The sequence below is a fragment of the Pelobates fuscus genome, chromosome 11, assembly GCF_036172605.1.
Source record: "Pelobates fuscus isolate aPelFus1 chromosome 11, aPelFus1.pri, whole genome shotgun sequence".
Classification (NCBI taxonomy): Eukaryota; Metazoa; Chordata; class Amphibia; order Anura; family Pelobatidae; genus Pelobates; species Pelobates fuscus.
In genome coordinates this window covers 28254845-28274978 of record NC_086327.1, presented here as the reverse complement: position 1 = coordinate 28274978, position 20134 = coordinate 28254845, and the positions used below count along the sequence as shown (strand labels likewise).

The following is a 20134-nucleotide window of genomic DNA, read 5'->3' as shown; positions in this document are numbered from 1 at the left end:
TTTTTTTTTTTTTTTTTTTATTATTAAAGAGACAGGGAGAGCTGTGTGTTTCTCCCAGCAGGGAAGGGGTTAATGCTGCATGTCAGTGGAAAATCCACCATGGGGATTGTTTTAATCAGGCTGAGAGGTGACATCACAGCTCTGCCTTGGAGTGTTCTCTGATTGGCTAGAGATGACATCAACCTGAGTTATTTTTAACACTCCCCCCCCAGCCTCCCCCTTCCCATTACCTCATCCTCTCTGCTGGCTCCAGTCATCATAACAATATAGTACATAGCACCTGGGACTATCTGGTACCTCCTAGCTCTGCTGGCTGTCTGTCTGTCCTGCTGCAGGTGCTGCTGCAAGCACAGGGCTCCTTCACTTGCTCTTGTTGGAGGCTTCCAGAGGGGCTAACAAGGTAGGATTCTGTTACTATGTATCTCTGCATTCTGTCTCAGTTCATGTTTGCTGCAGATCTGTCACACCGTGAATAATATTGGGATCCAGATCAATACATGGAGTCAGATCTCAGCATCCTCTGCTAGGATTGCAGGACTCCCTGAGAATGTGGCTATAAAATCAGAATTCAGTGTGCACATTCTTGTTAGGAGAATGATCTTGCAGATCTAGAATCCTGCACCATTCCAGCCTGAAGAAGCCAGCAGCTGTCATCAGATCTCCTCTCCCCATTCTCCATAGGATTGCAAGATGCATGCATAGGGGCTCAGTGGGCATATAGCTCTAGATGGGGAGAATTCAATATATAGAGCCCATCGTATCTAGAATGCGGTATATAGAGCCCTGCATGCAGAATGCAGTAAACAGAGCCCATCTTATCCAGAACGCAGTGTATATAGAGCCCTGCATGCCGTATATAGAGCCCTGCATGCAGAATGCAGTATATAGAGCCCATCGTATCCAGAATGCAGTATATAGAGCCCATCGTATCCAGAATGCAGTATATAGAGCCCTGCATGCAGAATGCAGTAAATAGAGCCCATCTTATTTAAAATGCAGTATTTAGTGCCATGCTCACTGTAGAGCCCATTTATCCAGAATGCAGTATACAGAGCCCATCTTATCTAGAATGCAGTATATAGAGCCCATCGTATCCAGAATGCAGTATATAGAGCCCATCGTATCCAGAATGCAGTATATAGAGCCCTGCATGCAGAATGCAGTATATAGAGCCCATCTTATCCAGAATGCAGTATACAGAGCCCATCTTATCTAGAATGCAGTATATAGAGCCCATTTATCTAGAATGCAGTATACAGAGCCCATTTATCTAGAATGCAGTATACAGAGCCCATTTATCTAGAATGCAGTGTACAGAGCCCATTTATCTAGAATGCAGTATACAGAGCCCATCTTATCCAGAATGCAGTATACAGAGCCCATTTATCTAGAATGCAGTATACAGAGCCCATTTATCTAGAATGCAGTATACAGAGCCCATTTGTCTAGAATGCAGTATACAGAGCCCATTTATCAAGAATGCAGTATACAGAGCCCATTTATCTAGAATGCAGTATACAGAGCCCATTTATCTAGAATGCAGTATACAGAGCCCATTTATCTAGAATGCAGTATACAGAGCCCATTTATCTAGAATGCAGTATACAGAGCCCATTTATCTAGAATGCAGTATACAGAGCCCATTTATCTAGAATGCAGTATATAGAGCCCTACATGCAGAATGCAGTATATAGAGCCCATCTTACCCTGCACAATCTCTGCTCTCACAAGCCAGCTGGGAAAGGCTGCCATGCATGCAGCTGTTGGTATCTAGCGTTCTGACAGGGGGTCTATCCATTGACAATGAGAGCCCAGGGAGTGCAGGAGTCACCATGGGCTCTGCTGCAGACTTGAAGCCATAAATCACAATATTGCTCTGTTTTGTCTCTCTGTGTCCATGTCTGCAGCTCCTGTTCCCTCCATTTTTTATTCCCCTTGACATGTCTTTCCTCTCACATTGCATTCTTGCTAACCGCTCCCCACATTTTTTACCCTTCCCTGTTTCCTGTGCCTGGCTGCAGCCTTGGAATTTCATTTCTGGTAGGAGAAGCAGGGCTGGGGGTGAATTAAAGTCATGCTGTTAGTACCAGTCCATTAAGGTCAGATAGAAATGCTGTATACAGAGCTACTTGGACTTCTTATTACAAATACTCTTTTATTGCATGCACATGCACACACATATATGTATAATACCTGTCCATGTGTGCTATGTATATGTAGATATTCTAACATAAAAGTGCGTATAAAAATATATGTACATCAACATAGCACACATGTAGGTATACATATATTTGTGTGCCTGTGCAGATGTAAAATATATATATCTCATGATCTGCCTGTTCTATTTTAGAATCCCACACTGCTCAGATCACCACCTTGCAGTCTGGGGGCCCTAGTCTGAGGCAGACCTCAGAATAATCATGCCCAAGTCTGCCTGAGATTAATAGGAGTTACACTGCTGAGAGACAGTTGGTATCAATTTAATGTGAGCAGCTGAAATAACTGCATCCGGAGACTAACTCCCAATTGACTCAGGCAGCACAGGCTTTAACATGCATTAACCCTTACACTACCCTAACATACGACACATTAACCTCCACACAACCCTAACACAACTCACATTAACCCCCACACTACCCTAACGCTATCACTAACCGTTAATCTCTTCACTACCTTAATATTTACACTAATACTAATCCTAACCTAAAAATATCACGTAATTATAAAAGATACATAACGTTGGAGTGCGTATTATGATTCAGAAACCAATTGATTGTCTCGTGGTTTATTGTGGTGTCTCCCGATTACATCAGTGGCATTTTTGTCCCATAATATTCTGTTCACCATTATGTATTATATTTACCATCCTGATGAAAGCCCAAACATGGGGCTGAAACGTTGATTTGATTTATTTTGAACGTTAAAAGTTAAGTTTTAGTGATATTTACAAGTCCCTGAGTGCGGTCATTCTCTGTTTATCTATGCTATTTGCCTGACCAGCACCGGGCACATTATTTACCTGTTCCAGGAGTGCAAGCAATTTTGTATTTTTTGTGTGTGTGTGTGTGTTCTTTGTGTCGGTTCGGTGAATAAATGGCAGTAACACATTGAAGAATTGAATATGGATTGTGGTTTATTATCAAGCTCTGTGGCTTTTTTGCCCTCCCCCCCCCCCCCCCCCCCCCAGTGGCCAACATAGGGTTAATGGGGATCTTAGAACAGTTTGTGTAAAGGCCTCAGTGCAGCATTTAACCCCTTTAAATCTGGGCCTCCCTGCAAAGGCTTTTAGCATGGGTAGGTGGCCTTGCAGCAGGCAGTAAAATTCTTGCATAACTATGATTTGCAGGAAACAAAATGCCAACGAAAGTAGTGTGTCCTCTAGACAAAGCCTGCTTTGTTGTGTACAAATTAGTATTTATTTATTTATAGGATTTTCTTATTTTACTTGGCAGGATAACGTAGTGTAACGCTGACGTGCGAGGTTCCGAATACTGCAGGGCTTGCAATGAAATAATGGGTGTTTATTATTAAAAATAAATTGTTCAACTGTAATGGCAGACAGTGTAAGAAGTGTGAGTCGTCGAATGCAGATTTAAGGGCTCTACTAAAACATATTTCAGAGCTAATAAGTAATTTCTTTGGCATCCGATTACATCATGAGATAACTAACTCATGTATTTTTTTTCTTTTTGCATGACCTCATTCCCTGATGTTTTTCATCTATGACCTAATAGCCATACCAAAGAAGGCTGTTCTTGGCTGCTCGGTTATCTATAGTGCCAGCACTCATAGAGTACAAAATAGATTCGTAATTCAGAACGAACGACATTACATAATACAGTTCAAATGGCATCAGCTCATCCATACACGTACAAATAATGTCTTTTTGAAAGAAACAAATTTGTCATTCCAACAATTGTGGGTTTTTCCGTTTTTTGTTGTTACTTTGAGAGCATCTTTTTTTTTTTTTTTAAATCTTGTTTTGATTTTCTAATAACGATAAAGTAAAAACAGTTTGGTTTTTTTTGTTTTGTTTTGTTTTTTATAAATAATCGTAAAATGTGATTACACTTGCATCTTAAATTACTGGTAAAATTTCAAGTGTTCTAAAAGCTGTATCTAAATCGACGTTTATAATACTAATACGACCATTAATTATACAATGTAGCTACACCCCTAGTGGTGTGCTGGGTTGATATATTTTCTAAAAGCTGTATTTGGAACTGCTGGAGCATGTGCCCAGCTCTGAGTCATTGCTATATAAATAGTATTTCATATTATGCTAATACAATTTATGAAGGAAATGGGCACCGTATATTTGCAAAACAGGCTACGAGTCAAACTGTTTTACTGTTAAATCACTTTCATCTATTTAAAAAAAATAAGAACTTAAATCTAAAAATTCAAACTACTATTCTAAATATTATATAACCATTTTCTGTTTTTTTTTTTTGTTTAGTTTATAGCAATTATCTAACACCATGGATGAATAGATATTCTCATTAAATGAGGAATTCTGCGATATTACCTTAAATAGCATATGAATGAATTACTTTAACCCTTAAGGACACATGACATGACATTCCCTTTTATTCCAGAAGTTTGGTCCTTAAGGGGTTAAAGGCTTTGATAAATGGGGTATGTCAGGTTTCAAGGAAAACCCCTTAGATACAGCATACTTCCTGCAAAATGTGCTGAGTGAGAAAAGTGAATGTATTATCTTATAAAATATTAATAAAGATGCATTCATTGCAGACATCACTCACAATTAGTAATGAGGAGTGCGTCTCTTTGAAAGCCTTTAAATAATCTATCCAAAATCAATGATTGTTCTATAGGTAAAGTGAGTTCAGCGATAAGAATTTAACTTATTTTGTAATGTCTCTTTCACTCTTTCCGTGTTCTAACAACTTATTTGAGCAAGTCCTTCCTTCCTTACAGTAAACTAACTCCAATTAAACATTTTCACATCCCGAAATCCGTGTTTTTACACTTGGTAGAGAAAACCATTGTGTATGGTGGCAGAGGAGAGAAAAAAAATATTAGAGTAGACTGCAAGAGTCAACAAAAGTTATACATTTAAAATGTTAAGTGAATATTTTTCGCCCATCCCTATTTCCGAATAGAAAAATATGTTCGCACACTTTTCAGCGTGTTCGAGCTTTCCTGTTGAAAAAGAGAAAAATATTTTTCACAATAAAAATGAGCTACAACAAAACACTATTTCAGGCATTAACCATACAGTCCTAGCTATTGTTGACTTTGTCCAACAACTGTCTAACTTTTTTTTTTCAGTTAGATATATAATTTTCATTATGGGAAACGTGGAAGCTATAATATTTGTATTATTCTTGAAAACCCAGGACATACTTGAAAACGAGAGAAATCTCAATGTGTCTTTCCTGGTAAAATATTTTATAAATAAATACAAATATTTTATAAATCAATGTAGGAACGTATTCGTTTGTTGAGGGAACTCCCATTCATTGTAAATTACCTGCCATCCTTATCTTTTAAGAATTTATGTACAGCAGATCTATGGTGCGCATGTGAAGAATTGTGCACATGTGATTTATTGCCTCTTTAGGCAATATAAGTGTTATATTATCAGGCATGAAAGGAATATCAGATGACACCAGTGCCTCATTCTTTAAAAATTAAGAGGCTTGGAGCCCATGAATGAGTGATCTAGTGCAGCAATGCATTACCTCAGCCATCAGCAGAATTATGCTCAGTGAATTTGTGCTCCCCTGAGACAACCCGCGCCAATAGCTGTTCTTTAATGGCGCAGGGTAGAAGGAGAAGACAGGAATAATCAAACGCAGATTTAAAAGAAAGCAGGGAATGTTTTAGATTAATGAATTGATGTGTTTGGTTTGTTCAGTTCCCCTGATTAAAACAAACAGACAATCTCCCAGCGTTGTCCTTAAATCAAGGTCATTTAATGAGTGAGAACACCAAGCTGCTCTTGGGTGATGTTGAAAGTATTGTTTTTCGGACATCTACAGAAGATGTGTATTTTTGACTACAACATGAAATGCACAGATACGTGGTGGGAATAAAAAAATAAGGTCTTTACTGATTTGGTTAAATTTTCTCCAGGCCCTATTACAATGATAACTAATTTGTCCGGTCATCTTGAGAAGCATAGTCTTTTTATACACGTCAATCAGAATTATTACCAATGACCCAAAAATGTGCTTAATAAAAGCCGTCCAATAAATTACAATAACAAAATGGACGACCCAGTCCTGGCAAACAGTTGCATAATTTCGAACCTCAGGAAGAGACAGATACTCAAGATATACCAATAGTCTAGGTTTGGTCAGTATCCCCACTGGAACCGAAATGGAAAATGCCTAATTCTTGGACTGTTGGTGTGTCGTGAGGAGTGGTTGCCCACCACTGCCCTAGAATGTGTATAAGATATATATATCGCCTTGATTTCAATTTTGAAATAATATTTACCAAGTGCAGGTCTTCTACACTTGTTTATGTTGAGGAGACCCAGTGTAATCACATAGTTGGTAAAGAATGAATCCCAAGAGAGGGGCAGCTGCTTACTCTTATAACCCATGGGAAGGGAGAGTTGTTGAATATGTTTGGCCTTTGAACATGAAAGAATTACCTTTTTAAATTTCTCACCATTGTGTCTATAAATATTTGTGTATATATTTAAATATATAATCTGCAGAGCATGTTATCTCCATAACTCTATATCTTCCTATCTTGTCTTCCCAAAGACCGTCCAGAATGGGTGGAGAGAGGAAGCCTCCGCAAGCTATGCAAGCCCAGAAACTGGCCGGAATTTTGCGGGAGGATAGTGAAGGGGTGTTGGTGATTGACTGTCGCTCGTTTAACGAATACAACAACCTTCACGTGATGGGTTCTGTGAATCTCTGCGGCTCCAAGCTGGCCCGCAAACGTCTCCTCAAGGAACTGTTAGTGCTGCCCCGTCATCCCAAGGTCAGCATTCGAAGACACAAGACTTAATAGATGCTGCGGGTCATGTTTCTACTATAACTGTCTGATTCAATGTCGTTATGACATCCACAGGGTTTATTCACTAAATATTTATTCACCATGAGCGGACTACCAAATCCCAAAATATAATGAAAACTAACCAAGATCGATGATTTCTTGCATGGTGAAAATGGCCTCAATTTTCCTACTGGGTTGTCAATTCTCCATGATTAACGTTTTAGTGTATAGACCTCATATATTGTCACCAAAATATATTTATATTACACAAGTTATGTTTCATAAATAACTTTCCAAGCTTAGTAATCTGTTTAGACAGACTGTATGTATCTATATGTAGTTAACGTATATCTTCCAGCCTGGGGCTGACTGTGATTAATAGGAGTTGTTATGACATGTTTCAACTGATTTGAAAAAAAAAATGAGACTGGTTTACTTGTTCTCCCTCCCCCCAGGCTGTTACTGTGTGATAACTCCCTTCACCCCCACTAGATTCATGCTGAGAGTGATGGGAGTTGTATTCTGGCAAAAACAGAAAAGCTGCCTAGCCACTAGTGAGGGAAATGTCGTTTAAATCGGTGATGCTTACAAACATAAAACGTGCATAATTCAGAACTGTAATCAATAAAATGCAGACAGCTGTCTGCTGTATTCATTTTTACGTGACGCAACCTCAAAAATGCATTTTTTTATAAGCCACCATGATTAAACAAGCAATGTCTTCACCCTAAGGGTGATTAGTCAGTGCTAGCACAGTTAATCCCTTAATGTCCAGTGACATTGAATGCGTATCAGGATGGATTTTCCTCACCCAATGTCATGAAGGGGTTAAGGTTCCCACTGTATCTTGCGGGCAATTGAATGCACACCTTCTATATTCATTATCGATAAAATCTGAAAGGTGTAGAGACGTGATGACCCATATGGCCACTTCAGACATTTCTCATGTAATGTCCCCCCTGAGGCTGTTTGAGCTGAGCATCATGGTAAATGTAGTTCCCAAGCCTCTGCAGTGCCATGTTTACCTTTCACTGAGTTAACCTCATCAGGTGCAAATATGTTTGGGAAACATTCCTGGCAGCCAAGTTTAGAAAATCTGTTTATTAAACAAATAGTAACATGAAGCCATTGTAATAGTACTGCATTGAATATCATCTCAATATCACTAAATCCTCATGCAAGGTTTATTCATGCATGGAAGGGTTTATAAATGACGGCTCTGGGTTTTTCCAGACTGAGTCACCTACAGGTTACTCTAGTGCTTGTCCCCTGCTAGGCACTCCCTATTGTTGTCACCTCACCCAGCGAGTTGGTCGAGATATTTTTGCTCAAAGGCAGGTAAAGTGACAGAGCCTCTGAGTGACTCAGCTACGTGTGAACCTCACATTGGCCTTTTTTCCCACCGCAGAGCAGGGGTTCCCAACCCAGTCCTCAAGTACCCCCGACCAGGCCAGGATTTAGGGATTACCCAGTTGCGTCTAAAGTGTTTTTTCCTTTCTAAAAACACCTTAGACACAACTGGGTAATCCCTATAAACTGGACTGTTAGCGGGTACTTGAGGACTGGGTTGGGAACCACTGCCCCAGTGGATTACAAGCATGTCCGGTACTGAAACGGTTAAAGCAAGCAGTTTTTACAAATTATGTGCATACGCCGTAGAACCTGCTTGCTCTTTCAATCACTGCTAATTGTAGGGATAGTGCCAAATCAGTTAGAATGTTTAATCACTGCAGGGGTGTTCGAAAGGTAGATGTCCCCCAGCTGTTACATAACTAAAACTCCAAGGTTGCTTTATTAACTGTCAGGATTGCAAAGCATCATGGTACTTGTAGTTCTGCAACAGCCATGGAGTTCCTTCCAGCCCCCATCCTACCCCCTGTTATTTAAAGGGACAGCTCATTTAAGAGAATCCCAGGTACATTACATTCTGCTTACCGATTGAACAGAAGGTTGTTATTATGTTGACAAATGACCAGCAAATTGTAGGACAAGATAGCCAATATGGAGAAAAAAAAACACTAGTCTGAGACGGTTAATTTTTCCATTTTTTATGTTATTTGTCTGAACTGGTTGTCTGTTACTCATAACCCACAGTTTTTTAATAGATTCCTAGTTGAATTAATAGAGAACTGTCAGTGGTATTGCACCTTAATTAATATTTCTTGTACATCTCCATGCTATATGTTGGTGTTATCTAAAGGTATAAATAACAGTGGATTTTTTTTTTCTCTCTTCTTGTTTTGAAATTACAGATTGACCCTTCGTACGAGAAGCAGGTGGTGGTCTACGATCAAGGGAACCACGAGATATTAGCTGGTCATTTTGTGTCCTTGGTGGTGGGCAAACTGGAGAAGAAATACAGCTCTGTGTCTTTACTCGAAGGTATATATAAAGTTCTGCTTGTTTTTAAACGGAAGCAATATTTGTATGAATCCTTTTTTGACACATTTTAGGGATACAAAATAGGAAAAGACAAAGGCTGGGCGAACTTAAATAGTCATCACGAGATCAAATAGTTTCAAACATAGCATAAAAATAATTTCAATAAAACATTTTGTAATTTATTTTAAAACTATACTTGGATAAATGTAAATCTGAATGTTATTATGAAAGCATTTTGGTTTATGAATTATTATAGGTTAATGATTGACATAACTGTATGCAGCTTTCTATGCAGACTAACTTCTGACCTTTTTTTCCAACTGCTTAGTCATAAAACCGTGCAGGAAGTCAATTTGCATAAAATAGTCTTATGATCTACGATGAAACACCAATATTTCCTATTTGGAGCCTTTAAACTAGTAATAATCGAATTACTTTTAACATTAATCATATTCTTTCATTTCTGAGTTTAACACCGGAAAATGTAAATACTTTAACTCCAGTTGTTTGAAAACTACAAATCCCAAGAACCTTTGCCCGCACCAAATCTAAGAAATGTCTGTTAAGGGTTTGTGGCGGTTTTACTTTGCTAACAGCTAGAGGTCCAGTGTTCGAAGACTCCTTTTTACGTCATACTGCTGTACTATAAGTCTCATCACTCTCAGCTTAAGACCTACGTGTCCCAGCAGCAGGCTTGTGGATTTTGAGTGTGCCCAGGTTCAGCGTCTTTGTGCAGGGCTGATTAATCGTAGACTGCTACGCTAGCATTGCGCAGTTCATTGACAGAAATGCTGGGAACGTTTTCATTGATTTTTTTTTTTTCTTCTCCTCTTTCAGTCTAAAAATGTCTTGTTGAGTAATTTTGTCATTTCCGAGTCATATCAGGTTTTAAACTAGTCAATAGTCATCAGATGAAATGCCTTACATGCGTAATTCATGTGGTTGGGTGTTAGGTCATCACTCCAGAGAGACTCAATGAAGCTTTGAACTGTTCATTAAATATTAAGCATTTTGTTAAACTGAATAAAAAAAGAAAATACAAATCTTTCATGCTTTGATATATACAGACACACACATGTAATCTCTCTTAAGTTGCAAAATATTTCTTATTCCTTAAACTTGTCTTATTGCAGCCACTGTTGTTCAACTATTGTACAGCGCTGGGACATTTGTTGGTGTCCAAACATAATATTGTGTTTGAAGCCAATCTCCTGTAATTGTCCCAGAATGCAGTTTTTCTCTAACATACCATCCATTTTGGGCAACTTGCAGAAATAGGGAGAGAAGTTTTGAGTTGAGTCGAACTCGCCCTTACCCCTTAAATCTAATCTACTGTCATTCAAACAAAAGACTTGTTACATTTAAATAATGTTTAAACAAAAACAAAGGTGGCCCCTGGAAATAGATGCAAGCATCTTCATTTTGGGAAGCTATCAGAGTTGTTTGTGGTCAGCCTCTTGCATCCATTTTTAGCGGCCATCTTGGAGAAGACATTTGCAATGTCCAGGTAAGTATATCTTTTTATCTACACATTTGCAGGAGATTTTGCTAGCACAATCTATATGTAATGTGTAACGCTGTCTAACTGATGCTTATTTTGTCATCAAAATGTTTTGTCCCTTTAACTTTATATTGGGTTTTTTCTGTGCGGTTTTTCAAGAGTTACGTAGGACTAATTTACCAGATGAGAATGTTTGAAGGAGACCATACAGATGACGTTTTTTTTATTTATTATTTGCATCCTTGTCTGTGCTTTTTATTAGGTGGATTTGCAGAATTCTCATCTCAATTCCCAAATCTATGCGAGGGCCGGACGACTTCCAACATTTTGCACACAAGCATATCTCAGCCATGCCTCTCCTCTTCGACCGTCTCAGTCACTCGCATCTTGCCGCACCTTTATCTCGGCTCACAGAATGATGTCATGAACCAGGTATGAACCCTAAACATGCTTATCTCACATAAGGGTTTCTATACATGTGTTTTTCTAATTATGTTTGGGATGTTGTAGGATAAGGAATTGAGAAAAAAAACAACAATAATTGTTTTTTTTTTTTATTACCCTAATTAATTAACTTATTTAATATTATTCAATATTTACTGGTTTACATGTTTTTGTCTTGTATTGCTTAAATTGTTTGTCAGTGTTCCACCAGTCACTATTTAATAATGCTGATTAGCAGTTTATGTGTGTATATATAATATATAAGGAATTTGACCTTATTCTAAAGTCAGAAGTGTACCGTGGCCTGTCCGTTCCTTTAGTGTGGACTGACATTTCCCTGCAGACCTGAACATAAAGTGGAACCTTTGCCTCATTGGAAAATTCTCTAAAATTGTCCTCATTGCATTCCCGCAAGCCTTGCAGTAGACATTTTAGTCTGGCTTCCCGTGTCTCTGTTTAAATACCATAAATAAAGCACCATGTGTCCTGCAGAATGTGCGCCTGATCACATGTCCTTCTTGGAATGGGGGCTGCTTAGCTTCTGCAAAATGTGCAGCAATGCACAAAAAAATCATCAGAGCAACAAGTTTAGATATATCCCTTTATTGCAGTTAAACGTAACCTGCAGGCAGATTTAAACATCTGCTGGAAAAGTGTGTGTCTGAGTCTGACTCAACCTCACGTTGTTATTAGTCCATAAAACCTAGAGATCTATAGGGTCCCTGCTATCGACCTACAAAAGAGTGTGTTAATCCTCTTTTACAGCACCTAATTCACATATAGACGCGCATTTGTATTCCAGTGTGCCATTTTTGTTTTAAATTTTTATTTTTTTAAAAAAATGTCAATTGTTCAAATCTTGGCGTGAAGTATCTACACTTAAACTGGTTACCCGTTTTCCAAAGCAGGGAATGTAACTGTCACTTTTTAGTAGTTGAACCGTATTTTTGGAAGTAAAATCTGTTGGGTATAAAGTAGTCTGTTTGAGGGACCTTAAAGGACCACTATAGTGCCAGGAAAACATACTCGTTTTCCTGGCACTATAGTGCCCTGAGGGTGCCCCCTCCCGCCGGGCTGAAGTTGGAGGAAGGGGTTAAACTTACCTCTTTTACCAGCGCCGGGCGGGGAGCTCTCTGCCTCTTCGGCTGAATGCGCATGCGCGTCCTATGGACGCTTGCGTCTTCTCACTGTGATTTTCACAGTGGCATGCATGCAAGCGCCTCTAGCGGCTGTCAATGAGACAGCCACTAGAGGCTGGCTTAACCCCAATATAAACGTAGCAGTTTCTCTCAAGCTATGTTTATATAAAAAAGGGTTAACCCTAGCTGGACCAGGCACCCAGACCACTTCATTAAGCTGAAGTGGTCTGGGTGCCTAGAGTGGTCCTTTAACCCCTTAAGGACCAAACTTCTGGAATAAAATGGAATCATGACGTGTCACACACGTCATGTGTCCTTAAGGGGTTAAGGATCTTTCAGAAAGAAAAAACAAACAAAACCAGGATAAAGCCTAAAATCTGATCAAAGCAATGCCTGGTCTAAGTGTTTCTTAGAAGTTTAGTAACCGTGTCCCTGGGGAGCAGATGTGAGTGACAGTCTTGACTTGCCCACTTACACGGCTGTGACTCAGTGATCGTCTCAGCATGCCAATGTGACCAGCTGGAGTGAGATCACTGGGTGGGTTAAGATTAGATTAGAAGGTTAGGTTTAGTTTTGTGGTTAGAAAGATGAAACTGCCAGGGAGAATCAGATGTGGTTTGGGATGAGAGGGATAAAAAAAAAAAAAAAAACCTCCAGAATTAACCACTTCACTGGCACGCGTTTTCATGAGAGAGCTGAGTTTCTCTGTGCACTGTATGGAGAACCCGTTCTAATCTCAACGTTCCATGTTCTATTCTTGACTCTATAGTTTGTCCTTTCCAAGGTGAATACTAGGAATGCCATTAAATTGGGTAATACTAACCTCTCTTCATAATCTGCTAATCTAATTTATTTTGAATCCGACCGCATTTTCTAAGAGCTTTGAGTCCCCTTTGATAGACCAGATCTGTATAAAAATAGATTATGAATATTATTGGGACTTTGGGTGGGCAGTAAGCATCTCTCATTCCGGTTTTAAACTTCAACTACCACAATTCTTAGCAAACCTTCCCTAGTTGGGATAATGGACAATATAGGTATATAATACTAGGAAACATACTTCTAAAGCAGCGGATAGCGCTCCAAATGCTGCTGAATGACAACTCTCATGAATCTCATCCAGCTCAGGTCTGTTGTAGTTTAACAGCTGGAGAGCAACCCCATTCCATATAAATCTAGCAGTCTTGTAAAGTAGTGCTACAGTGATTTATTTATTTTTTGATACTTATCTTGTAACTGGTGACACCTTTCAAATTAGCCTAAAATGAAAATCACCTGCTCTGTGCCATATGTTATTTGAGTGAGTCATAACGATAGATTGTTCTGATTCATTCGTTTAATAAAACGCACATTCATTTCCTGTATCTTCTTGAATCTCTTTGCAGGAGGTGATTAACCAGAATGGCATCACTCATGTGTTAAATGTCAGTTACAGTTGTCCAAAGCCCCTCTTCATTCCCGATAACCATTTCCTACGCATCCCGGTTAATGACAGCTACTGCGAGAAGATCCTGCCATGGCTCAGCGCAGCTGTTGAATTCATAGGTATTTATTTGTCACTTGCATACTAGCTGGGTTCGTAACAGGTTAATAATAATGATAATGATGATTACAATGACGCCCTCTTCAAGCAGAATATTTCTAAGCTCCAATCAAATTTAGCTTACTGAAGCAGTTCTGGTGTAGAGATCATGCCCTCTGAAATCTCACCGCTCAATTCTGACATTTAGGCGTTCAATCACTTGGTTTATGCAGCCCTAGTCACACCTTCCCTTATTGCACAGTGTGTTTAATATAGAATTTCACGTCACCTGCTCTGTTAATAGCCTTCTAAAGTCTGTGGAGGCCTACGGTGTGTGATTAGATTTCAATTACCAGAGCAGGGGACAGAAACTTAAAAAGTAAACACACTGTGCTGTATGTTCTGATTGAAAATGAAACCACAGCCAGGGGAGGTTTGACTAGGACTTAGTAAACATAAATTATTATATATAAATCCTAAATGAAAGATAATTGAGCCGTGAGATTGTAGGGGAATGATCTGTAAACCAAACCTGCTTCATTAAGCTAAATTTGTTTTGGTGCTTAGACACCAAATGGATGGAAGAGACACTGAGAGGATATTATTTAGCACCAAAACCACCGAGGACTCAGTTGTGGCCTTTCCTGACAAAAGGTCTGTTTCTAAGGTTTTTAGAGACATCCCAGAGGCCTGTTCCAAAGATGCTTTCTGCTGTGTGACAGCAACAGAAACCCAGGCATACAAAAGTATCGTGTATGTATGGGTGTTATTTTATTTCTAATTAGTCAATCCTAATATGTTGAATACATTGCAATCTAATTGTATTTCCTGACAATAAGCAGTTTAAGCTGCTAAACTCAATAAGGGAACATTCAGACCATTCCAGATAACCGAAACTCTCTTTAATATAACATCATTGTGGTTATTTTACAGAAAAAGTCGAGCTGGTTAACGGGAAGGTGTTGGTTCACTGTCTGGCTGGAATCTCGCGTTCAGCAGCCGTCGCAATTGCGTATATAATGCGGTCAATGGGGCTCTCTCTGGATGATGCTTACAGGTAAAAACGCCTATTGGGTGCAGAGTGTGATCTATGTGTTTTAAATGTACATTCGAAAAGTTACCAAGTAAATGCAAATTATTTAAAAGGAGTCTGTGGATGGCTGCAATTGTGGGCTACACGTGGCTGTATGTGTTTTGTTAAATTTTAAAAAGGAAATGTATCTTTGGAGGAGGAGTATATTTAAAAGCCTACTAGGAGATGGCAATTCGTCTTTTCGTACTATTTTTATTATTAATATTTTTAATATCATTAAATTCTGGTATCCCATGCAACTGTAAATGACTTGTGCTTTTCTCTGCATGGCTGTAAACGTATGTGTTGGGAGGACATCACGGTAAAATGATGCACATTGCTTGTGTGTGATTTAGTATGTGTTGGGAAGTTGCCCGCGCCAATCACACAGAATTTGCAGAGCAAATAACCATCACAATTTGGTAAAGATGGTCAGTTCCGCAGCACTTGATTGACCGGCTGCGAACAGCGTGCATGTCCATCTGGCCATAAAATCGGTTTTGTACTAGAACGGAAATAGGGCATATATATAGTATGCTCAGAAAGAGTAGTTAATGATTACTTCTTGTATTCCTTGACATTCATGCTTTACACCATTGTGTTATTTAAACCTTCTCTTCTTCTACTTTCCCAAATAGGTTCGTTAAAGAAAAGAGACCCACCATTTCTCCCAACTTTAACTTCCTCGGGCAGCTCCTGGAGTATGAAATGAGTATTGCAAATTCTCAATCATCTGAAACCAAAAAAACGTCCCTCACTGTTAGTCCTGTGGAAAGGAAGAGCTTTGATCACCCAACTGCTCACGAGCAGACAAGTGTGAACCAAACATGCCAAAATACCTGCAATACCAATGCAAACTCACAGGAAGTAGAGGTAGCCATTGATGCCACCAAACTGGATGAGAACAGTACGAAAGCAGAATCTGGAGCTACTCTGGAGGGCAGGTTTACCTCCATGGGAATTTCTTCAGACCAGCGTCGGGAAATTAGCAGTTTGAAACGCTCCTTCTCTCTGGACATCAAATCTGTGTACACGCCTCTGTCGTCTTCTATTACAACGCACAGAAATTTTTACCAACCCTCCATGTCTCAGCTGGTGCCATCCCAGTCAATTTCTTCCAAGCCAATGGGACTGTGGGATCGCTTTATAGGCTTTGGACTCAATTTTCTGTACTACTATTCAGAAGATGAAGATGCTCAGCCAAAACTTGGCCAGATGGAAAAGCCAAATGAAATCTCAGAAAATATCCCAGAAAACTTAAAAAAGCGCAGAGCAAACACAAAAAAGCTTGACGATGGACCTCAGCGACCATTTACACTGAACATTCCAAATTGTAAAGGCCAAACACTCTTGAAGGAGAAGAACATGGAAGTGGGCTCTAGAGTCCGAACTATTTCTCCTTTACCTCTGTGAGGGAAACATTAAGTTGTCTTCTCCAAAGCACCTCTTTCCAATGGCTGTGCATGGGAAAGAACAATAGGGATCTATTCAAACAAAGAATTTGTAGAACTTGTTGGTTTATTACCCCAAATCCTTTCTTTTCCGCATGCTAAAGATCCCAGACAGAGGCTTCAGTAGCATGCTGAAGAATAACTGTTTTAAATGTTTCTTCATATTGAATGAACAAAACTGGACAATGACTTCTTTTGATGGTGACAACCAGAATTTGGTTTAGTTTATAGTGACTTCAATATCACCAGTTGGTCAGGATTAAAAGTCCACCGTCCTATTTATAAGGCTTTTGAAAAGCCTGATGTTTGATTCTCTTGTTTGCAATTAATGATCTAGAACTTGTAAGAGGCGTCCAGGAAATCGCATTGAGGGTACGACACTTTACTGCTTACCTGAGTCTCGAAGGTGGGATCTGGAAGTTTCCCTCAACTTTCTTTATCAATTAGTTCATAAATGGTCACTGACCAGAGGAGCAGATGGCTTTTGTGTACCCAGTATAACTCCTGCTTTACCCAATTTTTGTTTGGTTTGTTTAAAAAGAAACAAAAACATGGATCGATGTGGCCTTCCTGCTAGAAGCATCAACCCGTACCCAGTCCAAAGCATGGATTCTCGCAACGAATGGGCCACAGGAGTTCACCTTTATGTATTTGTAGATTCAAGTTAAGAACAGTGGACATTTATTTTTCCTCTAGGTTCTAAGTGAAATTGTTTTCCTAAAAGCCAAGATGTGTATGTGACAATGCTTTTTACCCTTATATCTGTACTTTTTATTTTATTTTTTTTGCTGTGAAATTATTTAATTATCTTCATGCATGTTCAGGGTTGTTTTCCCCCTGCATACGGTTCCTTATGTGATCCACCCCTCAGGATAAAAAGGTCATTTACTTTAATGGTCCTTATTATAAGCAGGTGGCAAACTGACATACTCTGACTTGTATTTCATTATTTATTTATTACTGTGTTTTTAATATCATCTTGCTTATGTTTCATTTTTGAAGCTGCTATTTTTTTCCCCCCCATGTAATGAACCCTTTGAGAGACTGCACGTAGGGCTTTGTTTCCTGCTAAAAAGAGATTTGCTCCGTAAGATAAGGTGATTGTGCGTGTTGCGTGGTCGAGGGTTATTTATTTATTTATTGGCTCTCTCTTTAAAGGGACACCACCACCAATGATACACCAATTATTAAATGATGCATTATATTAAATTTCATTACAATTAAAGATCCTGTGTCTAGTATATGTCCAACAAAGCTGAACTCTCTTTTATAATCAGGGATGACAATTATAACTGAATAGGCTTTGTAGATACCAGTGTGTGTGCTCAAATGGTCTAATCATATATTCTGAAGAGAAAAAAATAAATGTAATTTTTGATTTAAAGGAACACTATAGTCACCTAAATTACTTTAGCTAAATAAAGCAGTTTTAGTGTATAGATCATTCCCCTTCAATTTAACTGCTCAATTCACTGTCATTTAGGAGTTAAATTACTTTGTTTCTGTTTATGCAGCCCTAACCACACCTCCCCTGGCTATGATTGACAGAGCCTGCATGAAAAAAAAAACTGGTTTCACTTTCAAACAGATGTAATTTACCTTAAATAATTGTATCTCAATCTCTAAATTGAACTTTAATCACATACAGGAGGCTCTTGCAGGGTCTAGCAAGCTATTAACATAGCAGGGGATAAGAAAATCTTAATTAAACAGAACTTGCAATAAAGAAAGCCTAAATAGGCCTCTCTTTACAGGAAGTGTTTATGGAAGGCTGTGCAAGTCACATGCAGGGAGGTGTGACTAGGGTTAAAGAATCATTACTAGGGTGAAGGAATCATTATAGACAACTCCCCGATTCTAGCTGGGAATATGGATATCGTAAATGTATCCGATTACTTAAGGTGTTATCACTGAGGATGTAGGTAATTAGAAGACGTCCTCCCTTGTTTTTCTCCTTGTGATTAAATTATCGTACACAGATAAAGTGGTCACTGGATTTTAGAAGCTCTTCATGACTCTAGTATCTGCTCCAATGTAAAGAAGGCTTATAAACTATAAATGGCAGCTATAAAAGGTATAATGCCATAGGTACAGTCTGGGATTCTAATCAGATTATTTACTAAGGTCAGAATTGCCAGGAATTCAAAGTATAGTTAAAATTCACGGTCCAAATAGCTGGAGAAACAAATTGACCGGAAGATTTTTTCGTGGTTGGAGATTTTTGTCTAAAATTTAAAATTCACTTTGAATTCCAGGCGATTTCTCACTATGGTGAATAACTTTGTATGCCTGCCGGTTTATGAATGAAGCAAAAGCCATTTTCTGCCTCACCCCTCCCCCTCAAGTACACAAGAAAGTTCCAATTTCATCCCATAAATTAATACTGTAAGTGTTCAATACATTTTCAGCCTCCACTCCAATCACTGGCTCTGCATTTGCTTAATTTTCCACTCATAGACCATTACGTACTTAAATCCTACTGCACATACACCAAAAATAATACGTAGTCGTATGCTGTACATTTAAATATGGACTTTTCATGAGGGAGATATATTGTCTGTCTTCTAGGTTCTTATATTTGATGTGAATTTCTAACATTATATTTTGGCTCTGTGATGACAGTTCGGGACACTGACGCACCGCTTGTCCCCCTTGTTCTGAATTTTTACTTGCCAAAGTGGCACATGGTAGCAGCTGAAAGTGGCTACCATTACTGACTAATTGACGATTAAAATCTTTATCACTATCTACAAATTGAGTAGAAATTTCAATGAAGAACAGATATATACAAAGAGCACCCGAGTGCAAGCTACGGTTTTTTTTTATTTGTTCGTTTTGTTTTTTTGTGTTAATTTCCCCCCTTTTTTTTAAATTATTTCTAGTAACGCTTTAAAACTAACCATCTTTTGTAAAGCAATGACAAATGAATGACAATTTCACAATTATGTACATGAAATAGAAATCAATGCACAAAAAAAACCCAAAAACACAAGTTCAGTAATTGAAGCATTGAAAGCAGAGTCATAATAACCGGTAGGCGTATCCACCAGGCAAATGTGTTTCCCAGTTCTATTGTCCACAGCAAACAGCAAAAGGCTAAGTCTGTGTGTGTGTGTGTATATATATATATATATATATATTTATTTGTGGTCGGCAACATAAAAGAAGTGATTATAAACGAGTAATTAAGTCGGTTGTGGCGTGCCAAAACCAATATTCAGGTAGACGTGTAAATAAAAAAAGGCCCCTCAAAGTAAAGAACGGTACGGCCCAGGAAACAGGGAGGAAATTAGGTTATATAGGCCGCTAAACCCCTCTTAGAATTATAGGCCGTTGGCCTTTAAAACATATATATATATATACAGACAGACCTCTGTTACTGTGAAATGTGTGGGCTAAGACATTTTACTAATTTACTAACAAGCCTCAAATCCTGTGGAAATACTCTCACTATTGATTAATTGACCCTCTGATTATAAAAAGGTTTTGTCTGGCACTGATTGGAAATTTAAATTGCATTTGTCTGACATGAATATCCAAATATTATTATTACTATTATTATTACAGATTTTTCCATTTTTAATATATTATCTTGTGATATATTTTTTTTCTTTCCTCTGTTTATATTTTCTCTATGTGCAG

At 38.6% G+C, this 20134-nt stretch overlaps 1 protein-coding gene across 1 annotated transcript; it reads left to right on the top strand.

The window, feature by feature from the left end:
* Positions 1–244: 244 nt before the first annotated feature.
* On the top strand, positions 245–18035 carry LOC134577916 (dual specificity protein phosphatase 16-like). Its single transcript, XM_063436850.1, has 7 exons — positions 245–400; positions 6744–6966; positions 9234–9363; positions 11127–11296; positions 13833–13992; positions 14903–15026; positions 15680–18035. Exons 2-7 carry the CDS (start codon positions 6754–6756, stop codon positions 16452–16454), a joined length of 1572 nt encoding a protein of 523 aa, XP_063292920.1. The 5' UTR covers positions 245–400; positions 6744–6753; the 3' UTR covers positions 16455–18035.
* The last annotated feature ends 2099 nt before the right edge of the window (positions 18036–20134 follow it).